Source organism: Salvelinus fontinalis, chromosome 2, assembly GCF_029448725.1.
Source record: "Salvelinus fontinalis isolate EN_2023a chromosome 2, ASM2944872v1, whole genome shotgun sequence".
Lineage (NCBI taxonomy): Eukaryota > Metazoa > Chordata > Actinopteri > Salmoniformes > Salmonidae > Salvelinus > Salvelinus fontinalis.
Genome location: NC_074666.1, coordinates 30054099 through 30076713, shown reverse-complemented (window position 1 = coordinate 30076713; position 22615 = coordinate 30054099). Strand labels below are relative to the sequence as shown.

At 42.8% G+C, this 22615-nt stretch overlaps 2 protein-coding genes across 4 annotated transcripts; both read right to left on the bottom strand.

Moving 5' to 3' along the window:
* Nucleotides 1-246: 246 nt before the first annotated feature.
* LOC129816158 (ras-related protein Rab-4B-like) lies at nt 247-5872 on the bottom strand. 3 transcript variants are annotated; one of them, XM_055870395.1, is made up of 8 exons: nt 5667-5872; nt 5264-5344; nt 4872-4986; nt 4333-4395; nt 4050-4204; nt 2195-2290; nt 1825-1991; nt 247-1612 (listed from the first exon to the last, which is right to left on the bottom strand). In XM_055870395.1, exons 1-7 carry the CDS (start codon nt 5680-5682, stop codon nt 1873-1875), a joined length of 645 nt encoding a protein of 214 aa, XP_055726370.1. In that variant the 5' UTR covers nt 5683-5872; the 3' UTR covers nt 247-1612; nt 1825-1872. The 3 variants fall into 3 exon arrangements, with proteins under 3 accessions (XP_055726370.1, XP_055726386.1, XP_055726378.1); XM_055870411.1 differs by having other exon boundaries at nt 247-1584; XM_055870403.1 differs by having other exon boundaries at nt 247-1569.
* Nucleotides 5873-7226: 1354 nt separating this feature from the next.
* Nucleotides 7227-22220, bottom strand: LOC129816154 (reticulon-1-A-like). Its single transcript, XM_055870380.1, has 7 exons — nt 22074-22220; nt 9189-9399; nt 8842-8980; nt 8084-8153; nt 7848-7894; nt 7672-7730; nt 7227-7431 (listed from the first exon to the last, which is right to left on the bottom strand). Exons 1-7 carry the CDS (start codon nt 22084-22086, stop codon nt 7329-7331), a joined length of 642 nt encoding a protein of 213 aa, XP_055726355.1. The 5' UTR covers nt 22087-22220; the 3' UTR covers nt 7227-7328.
* Between the last annotated feature and the right edge of the window lie 395 nt (nt 22221-22615).

Below are 22615 nucleotides of genomic sequence, written 5' to 3'. Positions count from 1 at the left end.
TGACCATCTTAAAGAAATTTAGAACACCACATCCAACCCTACGCCTAGCCACAACCACAACCCTGACCTTGGTTTACGCTACTTATATCCTACTTCTTTGGCTCCTCCCTTTGACCCTAGGTGCAGGATTCCGGCTCAATTTAATCACTCAATATGACTCATCCTATGTTGACGTGTGTAGGAACATGATTGTGTTTATGTTTCTTAGCCACACTCATAGAAATAGAAAGTCATAGCAATAGAACGTTTAATGAACATTTGGTTTAATAATTTATTAATTCAAGATCATACAGGCTTTGCAAAGAGGGGCAGTTCTTCAGTTCAACAGTTACATCTAGCACACATAGTGATACATTTTATAGATAGACAGTTCATACGTAAGATCATAGTCCAGATGTATGCAAAAATGTAGATTTTCACATTTGTGCTTTACATCAAGTAAATACACCAATTATCACTCAATCTATCAATGATATTCTGGTTAGAATGGATTTAGATATGGCCTTAACCCTTTCATAATCATTGCACAACACCTTACACATTTAAAATACATATTATTTGTTTGTCCCAAAATTGAAGATTATGATAGTCATTCAAAGATATTAAAGCTGAGATCTGTGAAAGGTGAAACAGTGGAATGTTATAGGCGCGTTTGTTATTGTTTTGAAACAGAAGATATGAGCATCCAGCATTGTGGTAAATAAAAACCTGCCATTCCATCATGCGTGCATTACAGAGGAGACTGGTGGGAGGAGCTATAAGAGGACAGGCTCATTGTAATGGCTGAAATTGAATAAATGGAACAGTATCAAACATATGGAAACCATATGCTTGACTATGTTCCGTTGACTCCATTCCAGCACTTACAATGAGCCCATCCTCTTACAGCTCCTCCCACCAGCCTCCTCTGCCATGCAATGATGTCTGAGGGAAAAAACAGTGTTCATTGTTTGAAGTAACTTCTTTGTTGTTGTAATAGAGCAAACAAGACGTTTCACCGATAAGGATTCCAGCTTTAACGTTGTAACAATTTTCACAAACACATTCACACATTACAGTATGTGTACACGGTGACTACCACAAGTCCTCTGCTTTTTTTCTCTTAAAACATTTTACACAAATATCACATAAATGTTATATTTCCTTTTGATATATTTACAATATCTTACAGTTTTCAACACAACCAATAAATAGGCTTAACTTTTATAGAGATTAGACACAAATTAAAGTGTGATGTTCTCTTTACATCATGTCGGTCCCATCAGAGTTTGAACAGTGAGAGGTTTGTGAGCTGCTGTGGCTGCTTCTGAGTAAAGATATTGAAAACAAATGTCCTGTGTGTGTCCATTGGCCTGGCTCTGTGACTGACCAGTCCTCTCTGCTGATGTCACTTGTATTCCCTGGCGACGCGGACTGGAGCAGTAGTCAGAGAGAGAAAGGCCTGGAGGAGAGTAGCTCCGTGACAACCCAGATAGCTCCGTGACAACCCAGCCCAAATCTTTACACAGGGTCTCTCCAGAAGTAGTCCAAGAGCAGGTGTCAAGAGTCACAGGGCAGTCCTCCAAAGGCCTGAGTGTGCAGAGACTGTTAGAAGAAAGATTTACATCGGGCCCTAGAGAGATATGTAACTGTTAACTAAGTTTATGAAAACATTATAACCAAAATTATGCTACAAGTTAAGCCTATCATTAAGTGCTCTAAAAATCATAAATCAAGGAAATCACAGCAGATGATCAATTGAAGGAACACAACACTTGTAATACACATGTAATTGCAAACAGCCACACCGTTATCAGTACAGGTTTAATGAAATGAACTACTTACCTGGAGACATGGGTTCTATGTGTCTTAGAGCTAGGTTAGCATTAGCCTTTAACAGTTGCACTGATCTCTGCCCTGTGCTGAGCCAGCCTGCGGCGACTGGCGAAGCTGCCTCACCGTTGTGTCACCATACTGGATCCCTGAGCCCATCCGCTCCGGGTCTAACTCACCTACAGACGAGACACATCCATATATTAAACACATGAGAAAACAAATTCATAGATATACAGTACAGTTCACAGTTCTACAGTTCAGTACAGTTCACACACAGTTGTCACTTTAGGTCATGTGAATGCATGCAATTCCCTAGTGCACAACATGGCTCCTTGGGCAGCTATTAGTAATAAGTGAGTGTAAGTGTGTGTGTTATTACCTGACTCTATCTTGTTGAGGATGGTGCGACCACATTTAAGGAAGGCCTCCTCCACATTCTCACCGGTGAGGGCACTCGTCTCCAGGAACATCAGTTCTGTTTTTATAACAACAAAGAGAGACAACATGGATACACGACCAATCTCCTTTATCTATAGTCACAAACATCACCTGTCTTTATATAGTTGCAAACATCACCCGTCTTAATAGTTGCAAACATCACCCGTCTTTATAGTCGCAAACATCACCCGTCTTTATAGACGCAAACATCACTCGTCTTTATAGACGCAAACATCACCCGTCTTTGTAGTCGCAAACATCACCCGTCTTTGTAGTCGCAAACATCACCCGTCTTTGTAGACGCAAACATCACCCGTCTCTATAGTCGCAAACATCACCCGTCTTTATAGTCGCAAGCATCCCCCGTCTTTATAGTCGCAAACATCACCCGTCTTTATAGTCGCAAACATCACCCGTCTTTATAGTCACAAACATCCCCCGTCTTTATAGACGCAAACATCACCCGTCTTTGTAGTCGCAAACATCACCCGTCTTTATAGTCGCAAACATCACCCGTCTTTATAGTCGCAAGCATCCCCCGTCTTTATAGTCACAAACATCCCACGTCTTTATAGACGCAAGCATCACCCGTCTTTATAGACGCAAACATCACCCGTCTTTATAGTCGCAAACATCACCCGTCTTTATAGTCACAAACATCACCTGTCTTTATAGTCACAAACATCACCCGTCTTTATAGTCACAAACATCACCTGTCTTTAAAGACGCAAACATCAACCATCTTTATAGTCACAAACATCACCCGTCTTTATAGTCACAAACATCAACCATCTTTATAGTCACAAACATCACCCGTCTTTATAGTCACAAACATCAACCATCTTTATAGTCACAAACATCACCCGTCTTTATAGTCACAAACATCACCTGTCTTTAAAGACGCAAACATCAACCATCTTTATAGTCACAAACATCACCCGTCTTTATAGTCACAAACATCAACCATCTTTATAGTCACAAACATCACCCGTCTTTATAGTCACAAACATCAACCATCTTTATAGTCACAAACATCACCCGTCTTTAAAGACACAAACATCACCTGTCTTTAAAGACGCAAACATCAACCGTCTTTCGATCACTACGCAGGATCATGTCAAATCAAATTATATTTGTCATATGCGCCAAACACAACAGGTGTAGACTTTACCGTGAAGTGCTTACTTACGAGCCCTTTCCCAACATTGTAAACTTAAAAACGAAGAAAATTTGCTAATAAAAATTGAAAATAGTAACACAATAAATAACAATAACGAGGCTATATAGAAGGAGTACTGGTACCGGGTCAATGTACAGGGGTACAAAGTAATTGAGGTAATGTAGGTAGGGATAAAAGTGACTAGGCAATCAGGATTGATAATAAACAGATTAGCAGCAGCATATGTGGAGAATGTGAAAGTGTGTGTGGCGTCAATATGCATGTGTGTGTGTTTTGTGTGAGTTTTTATGTAGTGTGTGTGTAGTGTGTGTAGTGTGTGTGTGTGTGTGTGTGTGTGTGTGTGTGTGTGTGTGTGTGTGTGTGTGTGTGTGTGTGTGTGTGTGTGTGTGTGTGTGTGTGTGTGGTGTGTGCGTGTAGAGTCCAGTGAGTGTGCATAGACTCAGTGTAAGAGAGCCAGTGCAAAAAAGGGTCAATGCATTATTCCGGTTAGCCATTTGATTAACTATTCAGCAGTCTTATGGCTTGGGGGTAGAAGCTGTTCAGATGCCTTTTGGTCCTAGACTTATATAGTCATCAGGCTACATTATCACTATGCAGGATCATTAGGCTACATTACCGTTCTCCTGGGCGAAGCGGGCCGCCTCGAGGAAGGTGACCTCTCTGTCAGCCTCCAGGTCTTTCTTGTTCCCACACAGGATGATGACAATGTTTGGACTGGCCAGCGTTCGAGCGTCTGTCAACCAGTTGGTCAGGGCATTGTACGTTTCCCGACTTGGTTACACAGACAGATAGACACAGAAATATAATTATGTTTAAAATTAACTGATGTGGCTGCAATGGAATAAATATATTATGAACTGTGACTGTTGACTTGTTATTGGTCCAAATCAGGGTCTTACCTGGTGATGTCATAAACCAGGAGAGCCCCTGCTGCCCCTCTGTAATAACTGCGAGTCACTGACCTGAAAGCAGGGGGGGAAAAGAGTCAGAGCAGACTCTTAGAACATCCAAAAATACTATCCCATGATCTAATCCAATCTATCTGATGATCAAATCCCAGTCATTTGAATGTCTCTCAAATGACCCCAGTAACGACCTCTCTCCGATCAAATGAACATCCTGCTGAGATAACATTAGACAGTCATGCACAGATGACATGCTTTCTGTTAATGTGCAGTATTTTACATTTTCTTATTACATTTTTATTTAACTAGGCAAGTCAGTTAAGATCAAATTATTATTTACAATGACGGCCTACCCCGGCCAAACCCTAACCCGGACGACGCTGGGCCAATTGCGCGCCGCCCTATGGGACTCCCAATCACTGCAGCTTGTGATACAGCCTGGAATTGAACCAGGGTCTGTAGTGACGCCTCTAGCATTGAGATGCAGTGCCTTAGACCGCTGCCCCACTCAGGAGCCCAGTAGAGCTACCTACCGGAATCGCTCCTGTCCAGCTGTGTCCCAGATCTGCAGCTTGACCGTCTTACCGGCGACCATCACCACCCGGGAGCCAAACTCCACCCCAATGGTGTGGCTGGAGTCCTGCTTGACTACATGGTACAGAACAGAAAACACAGTACAGTACAGACACCATAGTTAATTACACTCTCTGTTACATTTGGTAGAGGAGCATTGCTGTCATCTTTCATGTTGTGTGATACAGCCTAATGTAAAAGTAGAGTAAACTTATCCAAAAACCTGGTAGTGAATACCATTACAGTACCCTACTTTAACATTACAGTACCATGTCCGTGGGGGCAGTGATCTTTAAGACATAACCTCTTTCTGGAAGTTCAACATAATCACTATGATAACAATTTGACTTACACTTGTTTTCTATAAATTGATGGAGAAGACAGGATTTCCCCGATCCTGCACTTCCAATCACCAAGAATTTAAAAAGGAAATCTGGAAAAGAATAATGGAGAAAAAAATCAATAATACATTTACTACATCACACGACTACAGACTGACCACAAGGCGGAAGCCAAGAGCAGGGTGTTGTTGAAAGCCACTAGCAATGTCATTTTCTCACAAATTAAACAGAAGCAGTGGTTAGGGTTCCTGGCGACGACTGATAAAGATTTAGAAAACTAGATGTTGTAAGTAATGGTTGACAACTTGCTATAGGCGGCTATTTAGCTTGCAAGCTTCATCTTGTTTCTTGTCCCAGACGAAAGCACGGACATTAAGGTTAGGAGACAGTGAAGCCAGATATTGCTTTGCTTACCATACGTTTCTGTCATTTCCTTTGATGTCTTCAAGCTCTTCAAGTGCCGCAATGTCAATTACAAACGATTTGCTTATCAAATATGAAGACTATATTTCACAAATTGGCATAAATCCCATTTAATCAGAAGGATTCATCTCTTTTACCATCCAAGACAGAGGCATAGGGTTGACAGGACGTGATGACGAAAATTTCAACGACCTAGCTACGTAAAATGATTCGTTTACAGAGGTTGTAACTAGTTACCACAGTCACAAAGTAAAATTGTATATCGTTAAAATTCCGAAAAACAAAAAGTAGCTTTTTGGTATTAATTTAAGGTTACGGTTTGGCATAAAGTTAGCAATTTAGTTAAGGTTAGATTTAAAATCAGATTTTAAGAACATTCATTGTAGAAATAGGCGGGGTTTATGACTTTGTGGCTGTGCTAAATAGTGACGACCGTTTTCAGAGAGGTGTCAAGATAACTGTGGGGCATAATCTTGGACATAGCCTCTGTTGCCTGTAGCTGTTTGATCTATATTTTACTCTGACTCAACCTGTCAGTTGCAATACTTTTGATGATAACATGTATTCAGCTATTATGTGTTTTGTGGATCATTCAGTTATATTTCAGTTATATTAATTGCTAAATTGTAATTACTTCGTCACTACGGCCTATTTAAATAAAGGTTAAATAAAATAACAAAAAAATATTTCTGATAATTATTTAGGCCTACCTAATCATAAAATGTTGTAGAATTATTTTTTTTAATGAATAATTAAACGATATAGCCTAATGTGTATGTGTGTCTGTCTATCTGCCTGTCTGTCTGTCGTCTTTCTGTCTGTTCTCATCCCTTGACAGTGACATTCTGAGATGCCAAAAAATATGAATTAATAGGAGCCGTTTAGAAATGGTGAAACATTTATTCAACAATTTAAGCAAACATCCCCCCCAAAAGTTTGCCACTTTTGAGTAAGTACCCATTCACCCATTCTCACAATTACTTTGAGTAAGTACCCATTCTCACACTTTGAGTGTACTCTCAAAGTCAATTACAGTTTTGGGCATGTGGTTAGATAGCCAGTATTCACCCTGGGTTGTCTTAAGATGGCACGTGTTATGTGGTATAAAAACAAATATTTGACTCATGACAAGGCAAGCTTGTTGTCTTAGATTTAAATAAAAATTCCCTCCTGTCTTGACCTGGAGGCATAAGTGAGCGATTTCCTCTTAGATGGGCCAGCTGTAAAGTAGTAATTGGCTATAATTAATTTTTTTAATTAATGAAAACAAAAATTTACTTTTTGTTCTTAATTTAATGTTAGGGTTAGGCATTAGGGTTAGCAGTGTGGTTAAGATTAGGTTTAAAATATGATTTTATGACATTGTGGCTGTCAGCTTGTGCCTCGAGAACAAGATTTGTGACGAAAAATCTTCAGTAGGCCTATATGTACCAAGACCAAACACTGGATTTGAAATCTTGCTTCCACAACGAGAAAATGGAAATATAAAAGCACCAGTAGCCTCCCAAATACACCCCCCCCCCCCCCCCCCCCCCCCTTGTACCCCAACTCCCCTCGTCAGAGTTGCCCAGCCCCTGATCCCAGGTGGCATGATAAGATAAGAAGTATGAGTGACCCCCCTCTTTTCCCATAGATCCCCCTTTCTCTGTCTCATCACTTTGACTTGTGTTTGTGTTTTGGGGCCGGGGTGGGAGTGGGGGTTGTGGCAGGTGTAGTCGCAGGAGAGGGTCTCAGTTTACTGTACAACATCTTAAACCTGCAAAGACAAAAGGGATCCTTTCAAAATGGGGAAGTCAGTGTTTTTTAAATTGCGTAAAAAATGACATACATTAAGAGATATTTGTAATGTGGCTAGCAAAGGTTTGTTGGGTTATTGTGACATGAATGTTCTAGAACAGGATATTAAATGTCCCTGTGGGGTTCAGTGATAAAATTAGCTATATAAAAAATTAGAACAGTCATATCAGTCATTTGAACAGGCTTGTGCAGCACTTACAAGTTTTTGATTTTCCTCAGGAGGCCTCTGACCGCTTTGCTAATCCTTTTCATTCGCCCCTGTCATCCAAACACGTGTAGATTAGACACAGTCCTTTGGTTGCTGCTGTTATGTGGATTACATTATAATATTCTCTCAACAAATAGTCTATGAACAACAGGAGCTCACTGCCTCACCTGCATTTGTTTGTAGAACAGAGGAAGAGAGAAAACACAGATGACACCTGCGAAAGCGACAGAGAAAGAAATCAGATCAACAAACTATGTTTACGTTATTATTTACAGATCAGAGCAGTTGAATGAAACAGGACTTATTAGGGCATAATTATCAGATGTATGAAGATGGTTCTGTAGGACAGTGTGGTGTAAGACAGTCAGATAGACAGGTGTTGAGTGGATCAGTAGGGTCTCACCAACTATCACCAGGGTCAGACCATTGGTCGTGATGCCCATATAGGTCAACACGTACAGCAGCACCACAAACTGAAAACAGAGCAACAGCTTTTTAGATTGGCATTGTTTGGCAACAGAAGCGATAGCAATGTGAGCTTATGAAGCAATGATTATGTTTTGTTGATGTATTGTTTAATGTTACTGATGTAAGAGCTCAGGAGAACCAGTTATGTTGTCTGATTCAAGTGCTGGTGATTATGTGACTTTGACTTCTACCTTCCTCCCCAGTCCCCACACACATTTGTATTTGTATTTTTTATGGAAAAAGGCAGCAGCTACTCTTCCTGGGTTCCAGCTAAATTAAGGCAGTTATAGAATTTTTAAAACATTACAATACATTCACAACAGATTTCACAACACATTAAGTGTGTTCCCTCAGGCCACTACACGACTACCACATATCTACAACACAAAATCCATGTGTAGGTGTGTGTATGTTATTGTTTCTGTGTATGCATGTGTCTGTGCCTATGTTTGTGTTGCTTCACAGTCTCCGCTGTTCCATAAGGTGTATTTTTATCTATTTTTTTTATCTAATTTTACTGCTTGCATGAGTTACTTGATGTGGAATAGAGTTCCATGTAGTCATGGCTCTATGTAGTACTGTGCGCCTTCCATAGTCTGTTCTGGACTTAGGGACTGTGAAGAGACCTCATTACGGTATAGTACACTGAATTTTCTCTTAGTTTTCTGAGGGACATTGGTACTGGCCCCTGACCTTGATGGAGTCCATGATGTTGTCGATGAAGAGCAGGCGTTTGATCTCTGTGACGGCGAAGGCAATCATTAGCACCACCTCCTCCACCACCAACACAGTCTCCTCATCTGTCAGAGAGCTGTCGTCTCCTATATAAGACCTGGTACCACACGCACGCACACACACACAGACACACACACAAACACATCATCAAACAAATACCTAGTTTCAAGAAGAATGTTCTACCAACAGATGCACAGAGCCATTCACAGATGACTGTTGGTTTTTCATGCTCCAATGATTACATATTGAGGTTGAAGCATGTTTCTCTAAACTACAGCATCGTAACTGCTGTAAACTGTGCTTACTGAAAGGGGTGCACTCCTTCAGGGATCTTCCGTATCAGCTCTAGGAGTTTGTAGTAGAGGCGTAGGGGGAAAGTGAGACACATGATGGAGATACACAGGTAGGACAGCATGGTGACGGAACTGAGCTGGAACAGGCTAGCCAGGCCTATCACCAGCCCTGTGACCACCAGCCCTGTCTTCCCCACATCCCGCCAGTAGATCAGGTCCATTACTGCAAAGAGACAGTGAGAGGATGGAGCGGGTATAGATAATTAAGTCCATTATTTATTAATTCATTAATAAGTGGTGGAAGACAATAAGTGAATGGGAGGGAGAGATAGATGAGTCGTAGAGATGAATAAGTGTGGATATCAGGACTGGTGCTCCAACTGATCTGGGTGAGCGATTTTGGGAGAGCAGTGGAGCTCACCTCACTTGAGGAAAAGAGCCGGAGGAATTCACACCGCGCTTAATATAGAGTTGTGTACAGAGATACATAGAAAGAGAAGTAGTCTATCTTAGATGTTTAATGTGTTTTGTGTGTTTATTTTGCATATTATATTTTAAAGGATTTTCTTTTGCAGTTTAGTACAAAACAAACACACAAATACAATTTTTTTAAACAGCTGCCACACATATGAAATGAAGTATTGCTTAAGCAAGACATGGGACAAGAATAGAGCAACAATGACAGTTACAACAACAGTAAGTGTTCCAATTCAGTGTTCACAATCAGTCTCTGAAACAGACCCCAGATCTTGAGAAGAGGAGTTAGTCCATCTACAGAATCAAGGGGGTTTGGGTGACTTCCATTCTGTGAGCATAATTTTTTTTGCAGCCACCATTCAAACATCAGAGCCTGTTGTTCCTCATAGGACAATCTTAGAACAGACCCTGAGTAGCCAAAGAGAGAAAGTTCTGGGTCAGGTTCAATGGCCCTCTCATTTACCTTTGAATACCAAAGATGTTTCTCCAGAAATTATTGAGTAGGGGGTAGAGCCAAAAAAGATTAGTTAAAATGAACCCTCTGAGGCTTTACATTTGTCACACATCGGGGAGACCTGGGGGTAAAGTCTATGCAATTTGGTTTTGGAGTAATGAAGTCTATGCATGACTTTGTATTGTATCAATTGATATCTGGTATTGATGGAACAGGAGTGAATTCTAGAAAGGGCTTCTCCCCATAGATCATCTGAGATCTCAATATTTAACTTTTTACCCCAGGTCTCCTTGAAATGACTAGTAAAAGCCTCTGTATAGTTGGAAAAAAGGAGACTAACTGAGATGAGGTGTTTTGAGTTGGGAGGGCGCTGTAGCAATTTATAAAAATTATGTTGTACAGGGAGGGTGTCAACATTTTGAATTTTCCCTTTGATATAGTGTCTGTAAATAACGGAAAAAAGTGAATGGAAGAGTTTGAATGTATTATTTAATTCAAATAAAATGTTATTAGTCACATGCGCCGAAAACAACAGGTGAACAGTGAAATGCTTACTTCAAATCAAATCAAATTTTATTTGTCACATACACATGGTTAGCAGATGTTAATGTGAGTGTAGCAAAATGCTTGTGCTTCTAGTTTCGACAATGCAGTAATAACCAACGAGTAATCGAACCTAACAATTTCACAACAACTACCTTATACACACAAGTGTAAAGAAATTAAAGAATATGTACATAAAAATATATGAATGAGTGATGGTACAGAACGGCATAGGCAAGATGCAGTATATGGTATCGAGTACAGTCTATACATATGAGATGAGTAATGTAGGGTATGTAAACATATAAAAGTGGCATTGTTTAAAGTGGCTAGTGATACATGTATTACATCAAGATGGCAAGATGCAGAAGATGGTATAGAGTACAGTATATACATATGAGATGAGTAATGTAGGGTATGTAAACATTATATGAAGTGGCATTGTTTAAAGTGGCTAGTGATACATTTTTTACATACATTTTTACATTATTAAAGTGGCTGGAGTTGAGTCAGTATGTTGGCAGCAGCCACTCAATGTTAGTGGTGGCTGTTTAACAGTCTGATGGTCTTGAGATATAAGCTGTTTTCCAGTCTCTCGGTCCCTGCTTTGATGCACCTGTACTGACCTCGCCTTCTGGATGATAGCGGGGTGAATAGGCAGTGGCTCGGGTGGTTGTTGTCCTTGATGATCTTTATGGCCTTCCTGTGATATTGGGTGGTGTAGGTGTCCTGGAGGGCAGGTAGTTTGCCCCCGGTGATGCGTTGTGCAGACCTCACTACCCTCTGGAGAGCCTTACGGTTGTGGGCGGAGCAGTTGCCGTACCAGGCGGTGATACAGCCCGACAGAAGGCTCTCGATTGTGCATCTGTAAAAGTCTTTGAGTGCCTTTGGTGACAAGCCAAATTTCTTCAGCCTCCTGAGGTTGAAGAGGCGCTGCTGCGCCTTCTTCACCACACTGTCTGTGTGAGTGGACCACTAATGTCCCGTCGATGTGGATAGGGGGGTGCTCCCTCTGCTGTTTCCTGAAGTCCACGATCATCTCCTTTGTTTTGTTGACGTTGAGTGTGAGGTTATTTTCCTGACACCACACTCCAAGGGCCCTCACCTCCTCCCTGTAGGCCGTCTCGTCGATGTTGGTAATCAAGCCTGCCACTGTAGTGTCGTCTGCAAACTTGATGATTGAGTTGGATGCGTGCATGGCCACGCAGTCGTGGGTGAACAGGGAGTACAGGAGAGGGCTCAGAACGCACCCTTGTGGGGCCCCAGTGTTGAGGATCAGCGGGGTGGAGATGTTGTTACCTACCCTCACCACCTGGGGGGCGGCCCGTCAGGAAGTCCAGTACCCAGTTGCACAGGGCGGGGTCGAGACCCAGGGTGACGAGTTTGGAGTTTACTATGGTGTTATATGCTAAGCTGTAGTCGATGAACAGCATTCTCACATAGGTATTCCTCTTGTCCAGATGGGTTAGGGCAGTGTGCATTGTGGTTGCGATTGCGTCGTCTGTGGACCTATTGGGGCGGTGAGCAAATTGGAGTGGGTCTAGGGTGTCAGGTAGGGTGGAGGTGATATGGTCCTTGACTAGTCTCTCAAAGCACTTCATGATGACGGAAGTGAGTGCTACGGGGCGGTAGTCGTTTAGCTCAGTTACCTTAGCTTTCTTGGGAACAGGAACAATGGTGGCCCTCTTGAAGCATGTGGGAACAGCAGACTGGGATAAGGATTGATTGAATATGTCCGTAAACACACCAGCCAGCTGGTCTGCGCATGCTCTGAGGACGCGGCTGGGGATGCCGTCTGGGCCGGCAGCCTTGCGAGGGTTAACACGTTTAAATGTTTTACTCACGTCAGCTGCAGTGAAGGAGAGTCTGTAGGTTTTGGTAGCGGGCCGTATCAGTGGCACTGTATTGTCCTCAAAGCGAGCAAAGAAGTTGTTTAGTCTGTCTGGGAGCAAGACATCGTGGTCCGCGACGGAGCTGGTTTTCTTTTGTAATCCGTGATTGACTGTAGACCCTGCCACATACCTCTCGTGTCTGAGCCATTGAATTGCGACTCTACTTTGTCTCTATACTGACGCTTAGCTTGTTTGATTGCCTTGCGGAGGGAATAGCTACACTGTTTGTATTCGGTCATGTTTCAGTGGTTCGCGCTTTCAGTTTCGCCCGAATGCTGCCATCAATCCACGGTTTCTGGTTTGGGGAATGTTTTAATAGTTGCTGTGGGTACGACATCGCCGATGCACTTGCTAATAAACTCGCTCACCGAATCAGCGTATTCGTCAATGTTGTTGTTTGACGCAATGCGGAACATATCCCAGTCCACGTGATCGAAGCAATCTTGAAGCGTGGAATCAGATTGGTTGGACCAGCGTTGAACAGACCTGAGCGCGGGAGCTTCCTGTTTTAGTTTCTGTCTATAGGCTGGGAGCAACAAAATGGAGTCGTGGTCAGATTTTCCCGAAAGGAGGACGGGGGAGGGCCTTCGCAGAAGTTAGAATAACAATGATCCAGGGTTTTACCAGACCTGGTTGCACAATCGATATGCTGATAGAATTTAGGGAGTCTTGTTTTCAGATTAGCCTTGTTAAAATCCCCAGCTTCAATGAATGCAGCCTCGGGATATGTGGTTTCCATTTTACATAGAGTCAAATGAAGTTCGTTCAGGGCCATCGATGTGTCTGCTTGGGGAGAATATATGCGGTTGTGATTATAATCGAAGATAATTCTCTTGGTAGATAATGCTGTCGACATTTGATTGTGAGGAATTCTAAGTCAGGTGAACAGAAGGACATGAGTTCCTGTATGATGTTATGATCACACCACGTCTCGTTAATCATAAGGCATACCCCCTGCCCTTCTTCTTACCAGAAAGATGCTTGTTTCTGTCGGCGCAATGCGTGAAGAAACCAGCTGGCTGTACCGACTCCGATAGCGTGTCTTGAGTGAGCCATGTTTCCGTGAAGCCCCTAGCCAACAATGCAGTTTAAACAATATATGAAAAAGAATAAGAGATAAAAGTAACAAGTAATTAAAGAGCAGCAGTAAAATAACAATAGCGAGACTATATACAGGGGGGTATCAATACAGAGTCAATGTGCGGGGGCACCGGTTAGTTGAGGTAGTATGTACATGTAGGTAGAGTTATTAAAGTGACTATGCATAGATGACAAAAGAGAGTAGCAGTGGTGTAAAGAGGGGATGGGGGGGCACTGCAAATAGTCTGGGTGGCCTTTTGACTTGATGTTCATGAGTCTTATGGCTTGGGGGTAGAAGCTGTTTAAAAGCCTCTTGGACCTAGACTTGACTCTCCGGTACCGCTTGCCGTGCGGTAGCAGAGAGAACAGTCTTTGACTCGGGTGGTTGGAGTCTTTGACAATTTTTAGGGCCTTCCTCTGACACCGCCTGGTATAGAGGTCCTGGATGGCTATTTGGCCCCAGTGATGTACTGGGCCATTCGCACTTCCCGAGCAGTTGCCAACCAGTCAGGATGCTCTCAATGGTGCAGCTGTAGAATCTTTTGAGGATCTGAGGACACATGCCAAATCTTTTCAGTGTCCTTAGGGGGAATAGGTTTTGTCATGCCCTCTTCACGACTGTCTTGGTGTGCTTGGACCATGTTAGTTTGTTAGTGATTGGACACCAAGGAACTTGAAGCTCTCAACCTGCTCCACTATGGCCCCGTCGATGAGAATGGGGGCGTGCTCTGTCCTCCTTTTCCTGTAGTCCACAATTATCTAATCTGTCTTGATCACGTTGACGGAGATGTTGTTGTCCTGGCACCACACGGCCAGGTCTCTGACCTCCTCCCTTTAGGCTGTCTCGTTATTGTCGGTGATCAAGCCTACCACTGTTGTGTCATCGGCAAACTTAATGATGGTGTTGGAGTCGTGCCTGGACGTGCAGTAATGAGTGAACAGGGAGTACAGGAAGTGACTGAGCACTTACCCCTGAGGGGCCCCTGTGTTGAGGATCAGTGTGGCAGATATGTTGGTACCTACCCTTACCACCTGGGGGCGGCCCGTCAGGAAGTCCAGGATCCAGTTGCAGAGGGAGGTGTTTAGTCCCACGGTCCTTAGCTTAGTGATGAGCTTTGACGGCACTATGGTGTTAAACACTAAGCTGTAGTCAATGAATAGCATTCTCACATAGGTGTTCCTTTTGTCCAGGTGGGAAAGGGCAGTGTGGAGTGCAATAGAGATTGCATCATCTGTGGATATGTTAGTGCGGTATGCAAATTGGAGTGGGTCTAGGGTTTCTGGGATGATGGTGTTGATGTGAGCCATGACCAGCCTTTTAAAGCACTTCATGGCTACAGACATGAGTGCTACAAGTCGGTAGTCATTTGGACAGGTTACCTTAGTGTTCTTGGGCACAGGGACTATGGTAGTCTGCTTGAAACATGTTGATGAATGATACTAATTGCTTATCTATGTATAAATCTTCAATGTGGTCAGACCCTTCTCCCTCCATTCAACAAACACCTTATCAGACCGAGATGGAACAAAATAAGTATTAAAGAATATCAGGGTATATACAGAGGTATCAGGCACCTTATAAACATGCTTAATCTGGTTTAGAACTTTTCAAGAATTTCTCAAAACAAAGTTGTTGCCTCTCAGTTTGTTTGGGCACTCTGCTTTAGAGAAAAGCAAGGCTGGAAGAAAGGAATGTTACAGACTTGACTTCCATATTTTGCCACAGGGGGACATCCGTGCCCAACTTATCAGGAAAACACAGTTCCCAGTAAGTTAATGCTTAAAGATGGGTAGGTGTAACGGATTTCATCCGAAGAGGAGGAGCAAGGATTCGACCAAAATGCAGCGTTGGAATAGGACATAATGAATTTATTTAACAAGACAAAAAACAAACTAACTTGAATAACTAACAAAATAACAAAACGGAGTAGATAGACCTGGACATGCGAACTTCCATAAAACGAAGAACTCACGAACAGGAAAAATGACTACACAAAAGAACGAACTGACAAACAAACCGAAACAGTCCCGTATGGCGCGACAAACACAGACACAGGAGACAACCACCCACAACAATCAATGTGAAAACACCTACCTTAATATGGCTCTCAATCAGAGGAAATGATGAAAACCACCTGCCTCTAATTGAGAACCATATCAGGTCACCCTTTAACAAACATAGAAACACATAACATAGACTACCCACCCAAACTCACGCCCAGACCATCAAACACATACAAAATAACAGAAAACCGGTCAGGAACGTGACAGTAGGCCAGTTTCCTTGGGCTTTTCCAAGTGAGCATTACAAATAGGATGGTTTTTGTAACCCCAGACAAATGGCAAGATTGGCGAGTCTAATGTCTTAAAAAATGAAGAGGTAAGAAACATTTGAAGATTCTGGCAAAGCTAAAGGAACCTGGGAAGAGAAAAACATTTTATGGCATTAATGTACCCTCATAGAAAGAGGAAATATTATCCAGCTCTCTATTTTTAGTTTTAGCTTTGCAACCTGCCCACTTATTTAAGCTTGAAGATGAGCTTTGGATTTCTAGGTATTTTTAGTACCAGGTAAGTTAAGTGGTCATGGACCACTTTAAATGGTATCCTCTCTAGCTCACTTGCTGTAATATTATCTGAGATACACATTAATTGCTTTCTCCCAATTTATTGAATAGCAAGATAGTTTGCCAAATGAATTGATTAAGTCTAGTAGGTTAGAGACAGATGCTACTGGGTCCGAGAGGTATGGAAGCACACCGTCTGCGCATAACGAAATGCAGCTTTCTATGTTTCCTACTTTAACTTTAAGATCTTGGATATTAGGATGATCCCTTATTTGTATCGCTATGGGTTCAAGGGCGACAGCGATTAGTGGAGGACTGAGTGGGTAGCCCAAAGGGACTGGATTTGTCTCTGTTGGTCAGAATAGAGGTTGTTGGACAGGCATAAAGCATTTTGACCCAGACGATACATGAGTCGCCAAATCCAAACCTACTGATTGCTTGAACATGTATGACCATTCTATTTGGTCAAACGCCTTTTGAGCATCTAGCGATATAATAGCCGCCTTGGAGCCTTTCCCATGATTTCCATATAGACTGTTAAGCAGCCTGCGCACATTAGAAAAAAAGAACCTGCCGGAGATAAACCCTGTCTGTTCCGGACTAATAATGATTGTTACATGTTTGTTCAACATATTAGCAAGCACTTTGGTCGAAATTAAGCAATGCTATCGGTCTATATTTTGCAGGATCTGTTACCTCTCTGCCTTTATTTAACATAAGGCAAATATTGACTTCATACAATGATTTCAGGAAAATCTTATTTTCTGTTGAATCAGTGATCATACTGAGTAAGAGCTGAGCGAAAGCTTCACTGAATGTTTTATACAATTCACAGCTGAAACCATCAGGGCCAGCAGCCTCGATTATTTCCTCTGTTGTGAAACTCTTCAATAATTTTTTTGCCGCCATCATGAAGTTTGGCAGGCTGATGGAATCAAATAAGGCTGATAAATCAGAACTGGAAGCATCGGATCTGGAAGAATATAGCTGAGTAAAATTCTTTGAAGCAGTTGTTTATCTCTTTAGGATCTGTCAGCAAGGTGCCCGCCTCAGACCGGATTTTACGGTTTCTCTATTTGCTATGCACCCTTTAGTTGTCTAGCCAGCAACCTTTCCGGTTTGTCCCCTAGTTCAAATAGTTTTTGTCTCAGCTTTAATAGGAGATTACTGACCTGGGAACCAGGTCACCGTGCTTCTACACCTGCATTGCTTGCTGTTTGGGGTTTCTGTACAGCACTTTGTGACATCAGCTGATGTAAGAAGGGCTTTATAAATATATTTGATGAAATTTGATTGAACCAAGAATGTAATTGTTTTCATATTTTAATTTCAAAATATTGTTGTAGTCAACCTGAGAGGGTGATGTTCTGATTGTCTCCTCCAAAGCGGGGAGTTTAAAAAAATATCTTATCCAGTCAAATGCTATTCTCTTATTTATGGCAGACTCATGAATAATATGACCTCTCATAACCACTTTAAAAGTTTCCCATAGTGTAGAATCAGATACCTGTGTCATTAGTCTTGAGGAACTCATTCAACTTGGCTGTCATGCAGTCAATCAAAATAATTGGACTGTGATCACTTAGATGCTATGGTATTTCGAATTGAGCACATTGGGTATCAATTTGGAATATATCGAAGTAGTCGGTTCTAGAATAAGACTTGTGAACATGAGAGTAGAATGAGTAGTCTTTGTCTGTGGGATGTTGCCGTTTCCAGATGTCCACTAGATTCCTGGATTTGATTAGATTATTTAGAACCTGGACAGAGGTGATATTTGGTGGAGTAGGTGTAGACAGTCTGTCAAGATACGGGTCAAGGTAACAATTAAAATCGCCTCCGATTATTAGATCAATGGTACTAAGATCTGGGAGTAAATCAAAAACATTACGAAATAAATGTGGGTCATCAATTTTTAGGCCATAGACGTTCAATAGGGTGATCGGGAAAGAGTTAATGTTCCATGATACTATGATGTACCTACCGTGTTGGTCTGTAGACATGGACGAGAGTTGAAAAGGGATGTTTTTACGAAAGAGAATAGCAACACCTCTAGCCTTGGAAGAGAAGGGTGATTGATAAACTCGAGAAATCCAGTTGGAAAATTATGTTAGCACCAAGTGATTTCAAGTGCTTAAATACCATACCACTTTTGCACGCGTGCCCGAGACCGTGCACATTCCACCTTTAACATCTGACTGATTCCCATGATCGTTTCCTGGCATTTATATCCAAGGGCATTTCAAATAAAACTTCTTAAACATGTACGAATTCAAATAAAACTTGTCTGGCAGCAGAAAACAAAAACAAAACACAGTAAAAGAACCCAGAGAAACCCGCCTTCCCCACTGTAAATGAAGACCGCCGGGCATGATAGCTAGAACAGACCCAATATTATGCTAGCAAGCTAACAGTCAGACTTAACAGCGCTCTTCGCGGTTGCTGGAAAACAAATGAATACGATACCATTTATGAATGAACATAAAATCCACAGTTTGCTCAGTCAATATCCCAGAAATGTGTGGCAATATTTAACCTTTTCAGAGGGTTTGCTGTAGTTTTGATACGTAACTGTCACGCTGTACTATGATAGGAGTCAAGCGCAGGAATACGTAATAGGGGGTTAAATTTTCTCCACCCAAACAAAAGATGAAGGTGTAAACCTCTAAATAATACACGGGACATGGATGTCCACAATAACACGTAACATGGAAGTCGATACAACAGCACAGGACCAACGGAGATGGTAACAATAATCGACAAGGACAATGGGGAACAGAGGGCACATACAGTATATAACATACTAATCAAGGGGAATGGGAACCAGGTGTGCGTAATGAGACAAGACAGTCCGGGGTTGGTGGTAGTGAATCCAGTTCAGTGACGCCTAGAAGGCTGATGACGTAGACTTCCGGAGCTGGTGAACGGAATGAGCAGCAGTACCAGAGGATCCGTGACACTAACTTGAAGCCTCTTCGGACTTGGCGAAGACTCTTGTCATGCCGTTGTGATGGACACGTAGCTTGGCTGGAAAAATTGCAGGCTGTATTTCACCTCTGCCTCTCTCATGGTCTGCATCACATCTCGGAATGCTCGCCGTTGCTCCATCCCCTCCATGGTGCAGTCGGGGAAGATGAGAACCTTTTTGAATTCCATAGCTCGCTGTCATCCAAGTCGTAGAATGAGCTGGTTTTCCTGAAAGTGATGCACCCTTGAAATCACTGCAACCTTAAAGGTCCTCAATGATGTCACCATTGCCCTTGATTCTAAGCAATGTTGTGCTGCTAGGCCTCCCGGGTGGCGCAGTGGTCTAGGGCACTGCATCGCAGTGCTAACTGCGCCACCAGAGTCTCTGGGTTCGCGCCCAGGCTCTGTCGCAGCCGGCCGCGACCGGGAGGTCCGTGGGGCGACGCACAATTGGCATAGCGTCGTCCGGGATAGGGAGGGTTTGGCTGGTAGGGATATCCTTGTCTCATCGCGCTCCAGCGACTCCTGTGGCGGGCCGGGCGCAGTGCACGCCAGCCAAGGGGGCCAGGTACACGGTGTTTCCTCCGACACATTGGTGCAGCTGGCTTCCGGGTTGGAGGCGCGCTGTGTTAAGAAGCAGTACGGCTGGTTGGGTTGTGCTTCGGAGGACGCATGGCTTTCGACCTTCGTCTCTCCCGAGCCCGTACGGGAGTTGTAGCGATGAGACAAGGTAGTAATTACTAGCGATTGGATACCACGAAAATTGGGGAGAAAATGGGATAAAAATTAAAATAAAAAATAAAATAAAAATTGTTGTGCTGCTATTTTATTGACTTGGCCAAAGCTTTTGATACGGTAGACCATTCCATCCTTATGGGCTAAGGAGTATTGGTGTCTCTAACGGGTCTTGGCCTGGTTTGCTAACTACCGCTCTCAAAGAGTTCAGTGTATAAAGTCAGAAAATCTGCTGTCTCAGCCACTGTCTGTCACCAAGGGAGTACCCCAAGGCTCAATCCTAGGCCCCACGCGCTTCTCAATTTACATCAACAACATAGCTTAGGCAGTAGGAAGCTCTCTCATCCATTTATATGCCGATGATACAGTCTTATACTTAGCTGGCCCCACCCCGGATTTTGTGTTAAATCCTCTACAACAAAGCTTTCTTAGTGTCCAACAAGCGTTCTCTACCCTTAACCTTGTTCTGAACACCTCCAAAACAAAGGTCATAGGAAGAATGCCCCTCTCCCCACAGGTGTGATTACTACCTCTGAGGGTTTAGAGCTAGAGGTAGTCACCTCATACAAGTACTTGGGAATATGGCTAGACAGTACACTGTCCTTCTCTCAGCACATATCAAAGCTGCAGGCTAAAGTTGAATCTAGACTTGGTTTCCTCTATCGTAATCGCTCCTCTTTCACCCCAGCTGCCAAACTAACCCTGATTCAGATGACCATCCTACCCATGCTAGATTACGGAGACATAATTTATAGATTGGCAGGTAAGGGTGCTCTCAAGCGGCTAGATGTTCTTTACCTTTCAGCCATCAGATTTGCCACCAATGCTCCTTATAGGACACATCACTGCACTCTATACTCCTCTGTAAACTGGTCATCTCTGTATACCTGTTGCAAGACCAACTGGTTGAAGCTTATTTATAAAACCCTCTTAGGCCTCACTCCCCCCTATCTGAGATATCTACTGCAGCCCTCATCCTCCACAAACAACACCCATTCTGTCAGTCACATTCTGCTAAAGGACTCCAAAGCACACACATCCCTGGGTCGCTCCTCTTTTCAGTTCGCTGCATCTAGTGACTGGAACGAGCTGCAACAAACACTCAAACTGGACAGTTTTATCTCAATCTCTTCATTCAAAGACTCAATCATGGACACTCTTACTGACAGTTGTGGTTGCTTTGCGTGATATATTGTTGTCTCTACCTTCTTGCCCTTCGTGCTGTTGTCTGTGCCCAATAATGTTTGTACCGTGTTTTGTGCTGCAAACATGTTGTGTTGCTACCATGTTGTTGTCATGTTGTGTTGCTACCATGCTGTGTTGTCATGTGTTGCTGCCTTGCTATGTTGTTGTCTTAGGTCTCTCTTTATGTAATGTTACAGAAACCCATGTACTGTCTTTATGGTTCTGTTCACAACACATCAGTTCATAGGGTGGTGAGGCGACACACACACACATACACACACACACACACACACACACACACACACACACACACACACACACACACACACACACACACACACTTGCACAATACATTAGACAGTAGAGAGTTCAAATGCACAGCAGATCTGCAGTGAAACTGACATGTCGTTTCGGTGACAGCTGAAACTTCCAGTGAGCTCACTAACACCAGTGTAAATCTAGAAGGTAATTATCTGATTACAACTAACATCCAGGAATGTTTCATAGATAGAGCCGAGTTCCCTCCTATCCCCAACCATTGACCCTAAATACCCAACAGCTGTGCCCATAATGATTCCCCAACATGGCCAAAACAGATTAAATCTCTGAGTCATCACTCCTCACAGGCATATTACATTTACATTTACATTTAAGTCATTTAGCAGACGCTCTTATCCAGAGCGACTTACAAATTGGTGCATTCACCTTATGACATCCAGTGGAACAGCCACTTTACAACAGTGCATCATATAAGAAGAAAGAGGCTTGCTAAACACCATTCTGTCAGCAACTCATTTTGTTTTTGTTGTCTATCCCTCTCTCCACCAACTGTAGCTCTCTATCAGAGAACTGATCAGAATTAATCTTCCTGCCCTGTAATTCTCCACCTGCCCAGTAGTAGAGCCCCTCTCACTGGTCCCAAACCAGCTGGAGACCTCAGCCCATACACAAAGGTCAAGTCTACCTAAGACCAAGTCACATATTTACACCACCTTACCTTTGATGGCCATTTTGGCAGCTGATTGCTGTGCAAACAACCCACCCCACTCGCTTCCTCTTGCTGCTCGCTGCTCTCCTGAACCCCTTGCACTCCTATGGTCCTCGCTAGGATCTTTATTTGGCCCTACCAGCCCCGTCAGCAGTATAGGGCCTTGCTGGCCTAATTTTATCCTGCAATTGGATACCCCCTCTTTAAGGGCACACGGGCACACACACAGCCACACACTCGCACATTCACATAATGTGTGGAACCTGAGACATCAGCATGTTTTTAAGTGCAAACAGTTCCTTGGTCTCCAGAGAGACCCTTGGTTCCTTGGCCTGTCTGTTATACAAAACAAGATCCCTCAGCCAATCATAGGAACAGGTTTTCAACATAGGCCTATCACTCTACCAGAGGTCAGTATTTATGTATAGGCATTTAATCCTTATAGAAGTTACGGGTTAATTGATTTTAAGATGTTAAGAATACATAACCCATATAAAACAAAGCCCTTATGGTCGCTCCTCTTTTAAGTTCGCTGCAGCTAGCAACTGGAA

Coding starts and splice junctions, on each gene's coding strand:
- LOC129816158 (XM_055870395.1), bottom strand. Junction 4,987..5,263: donor TCAATTTATAGAAAACAAGT/GTAAGTCAAATT, acceptor TGTACCATGTAG/TCAAGCAGGACTCCAGCCAC. Junction 4,396..4,871: donor GCTGGACAGGAGCGATTCCG/GTAGGTAGCTCT, acceptor CCCTGCTTTCAG/GTCAGTGACTCGCAGTTATT.
- LOC129816154 (XM_055870380.1), bottom strand. Junction 8,981..9,188: donor GAAGGAGTGCACCCCTTTCA/GTAAGCACAGTT, acceptor GTGTGGTACCAG/GTCTTATATAGGAGACGACA. Junction 7,895..8,083: donor TCTGACCCTGGTGATAGTTG/GTGAGACCCTAC, acceptor TCGCTTTCGCAG/GTGTCATCTGTGTTTTCTCT.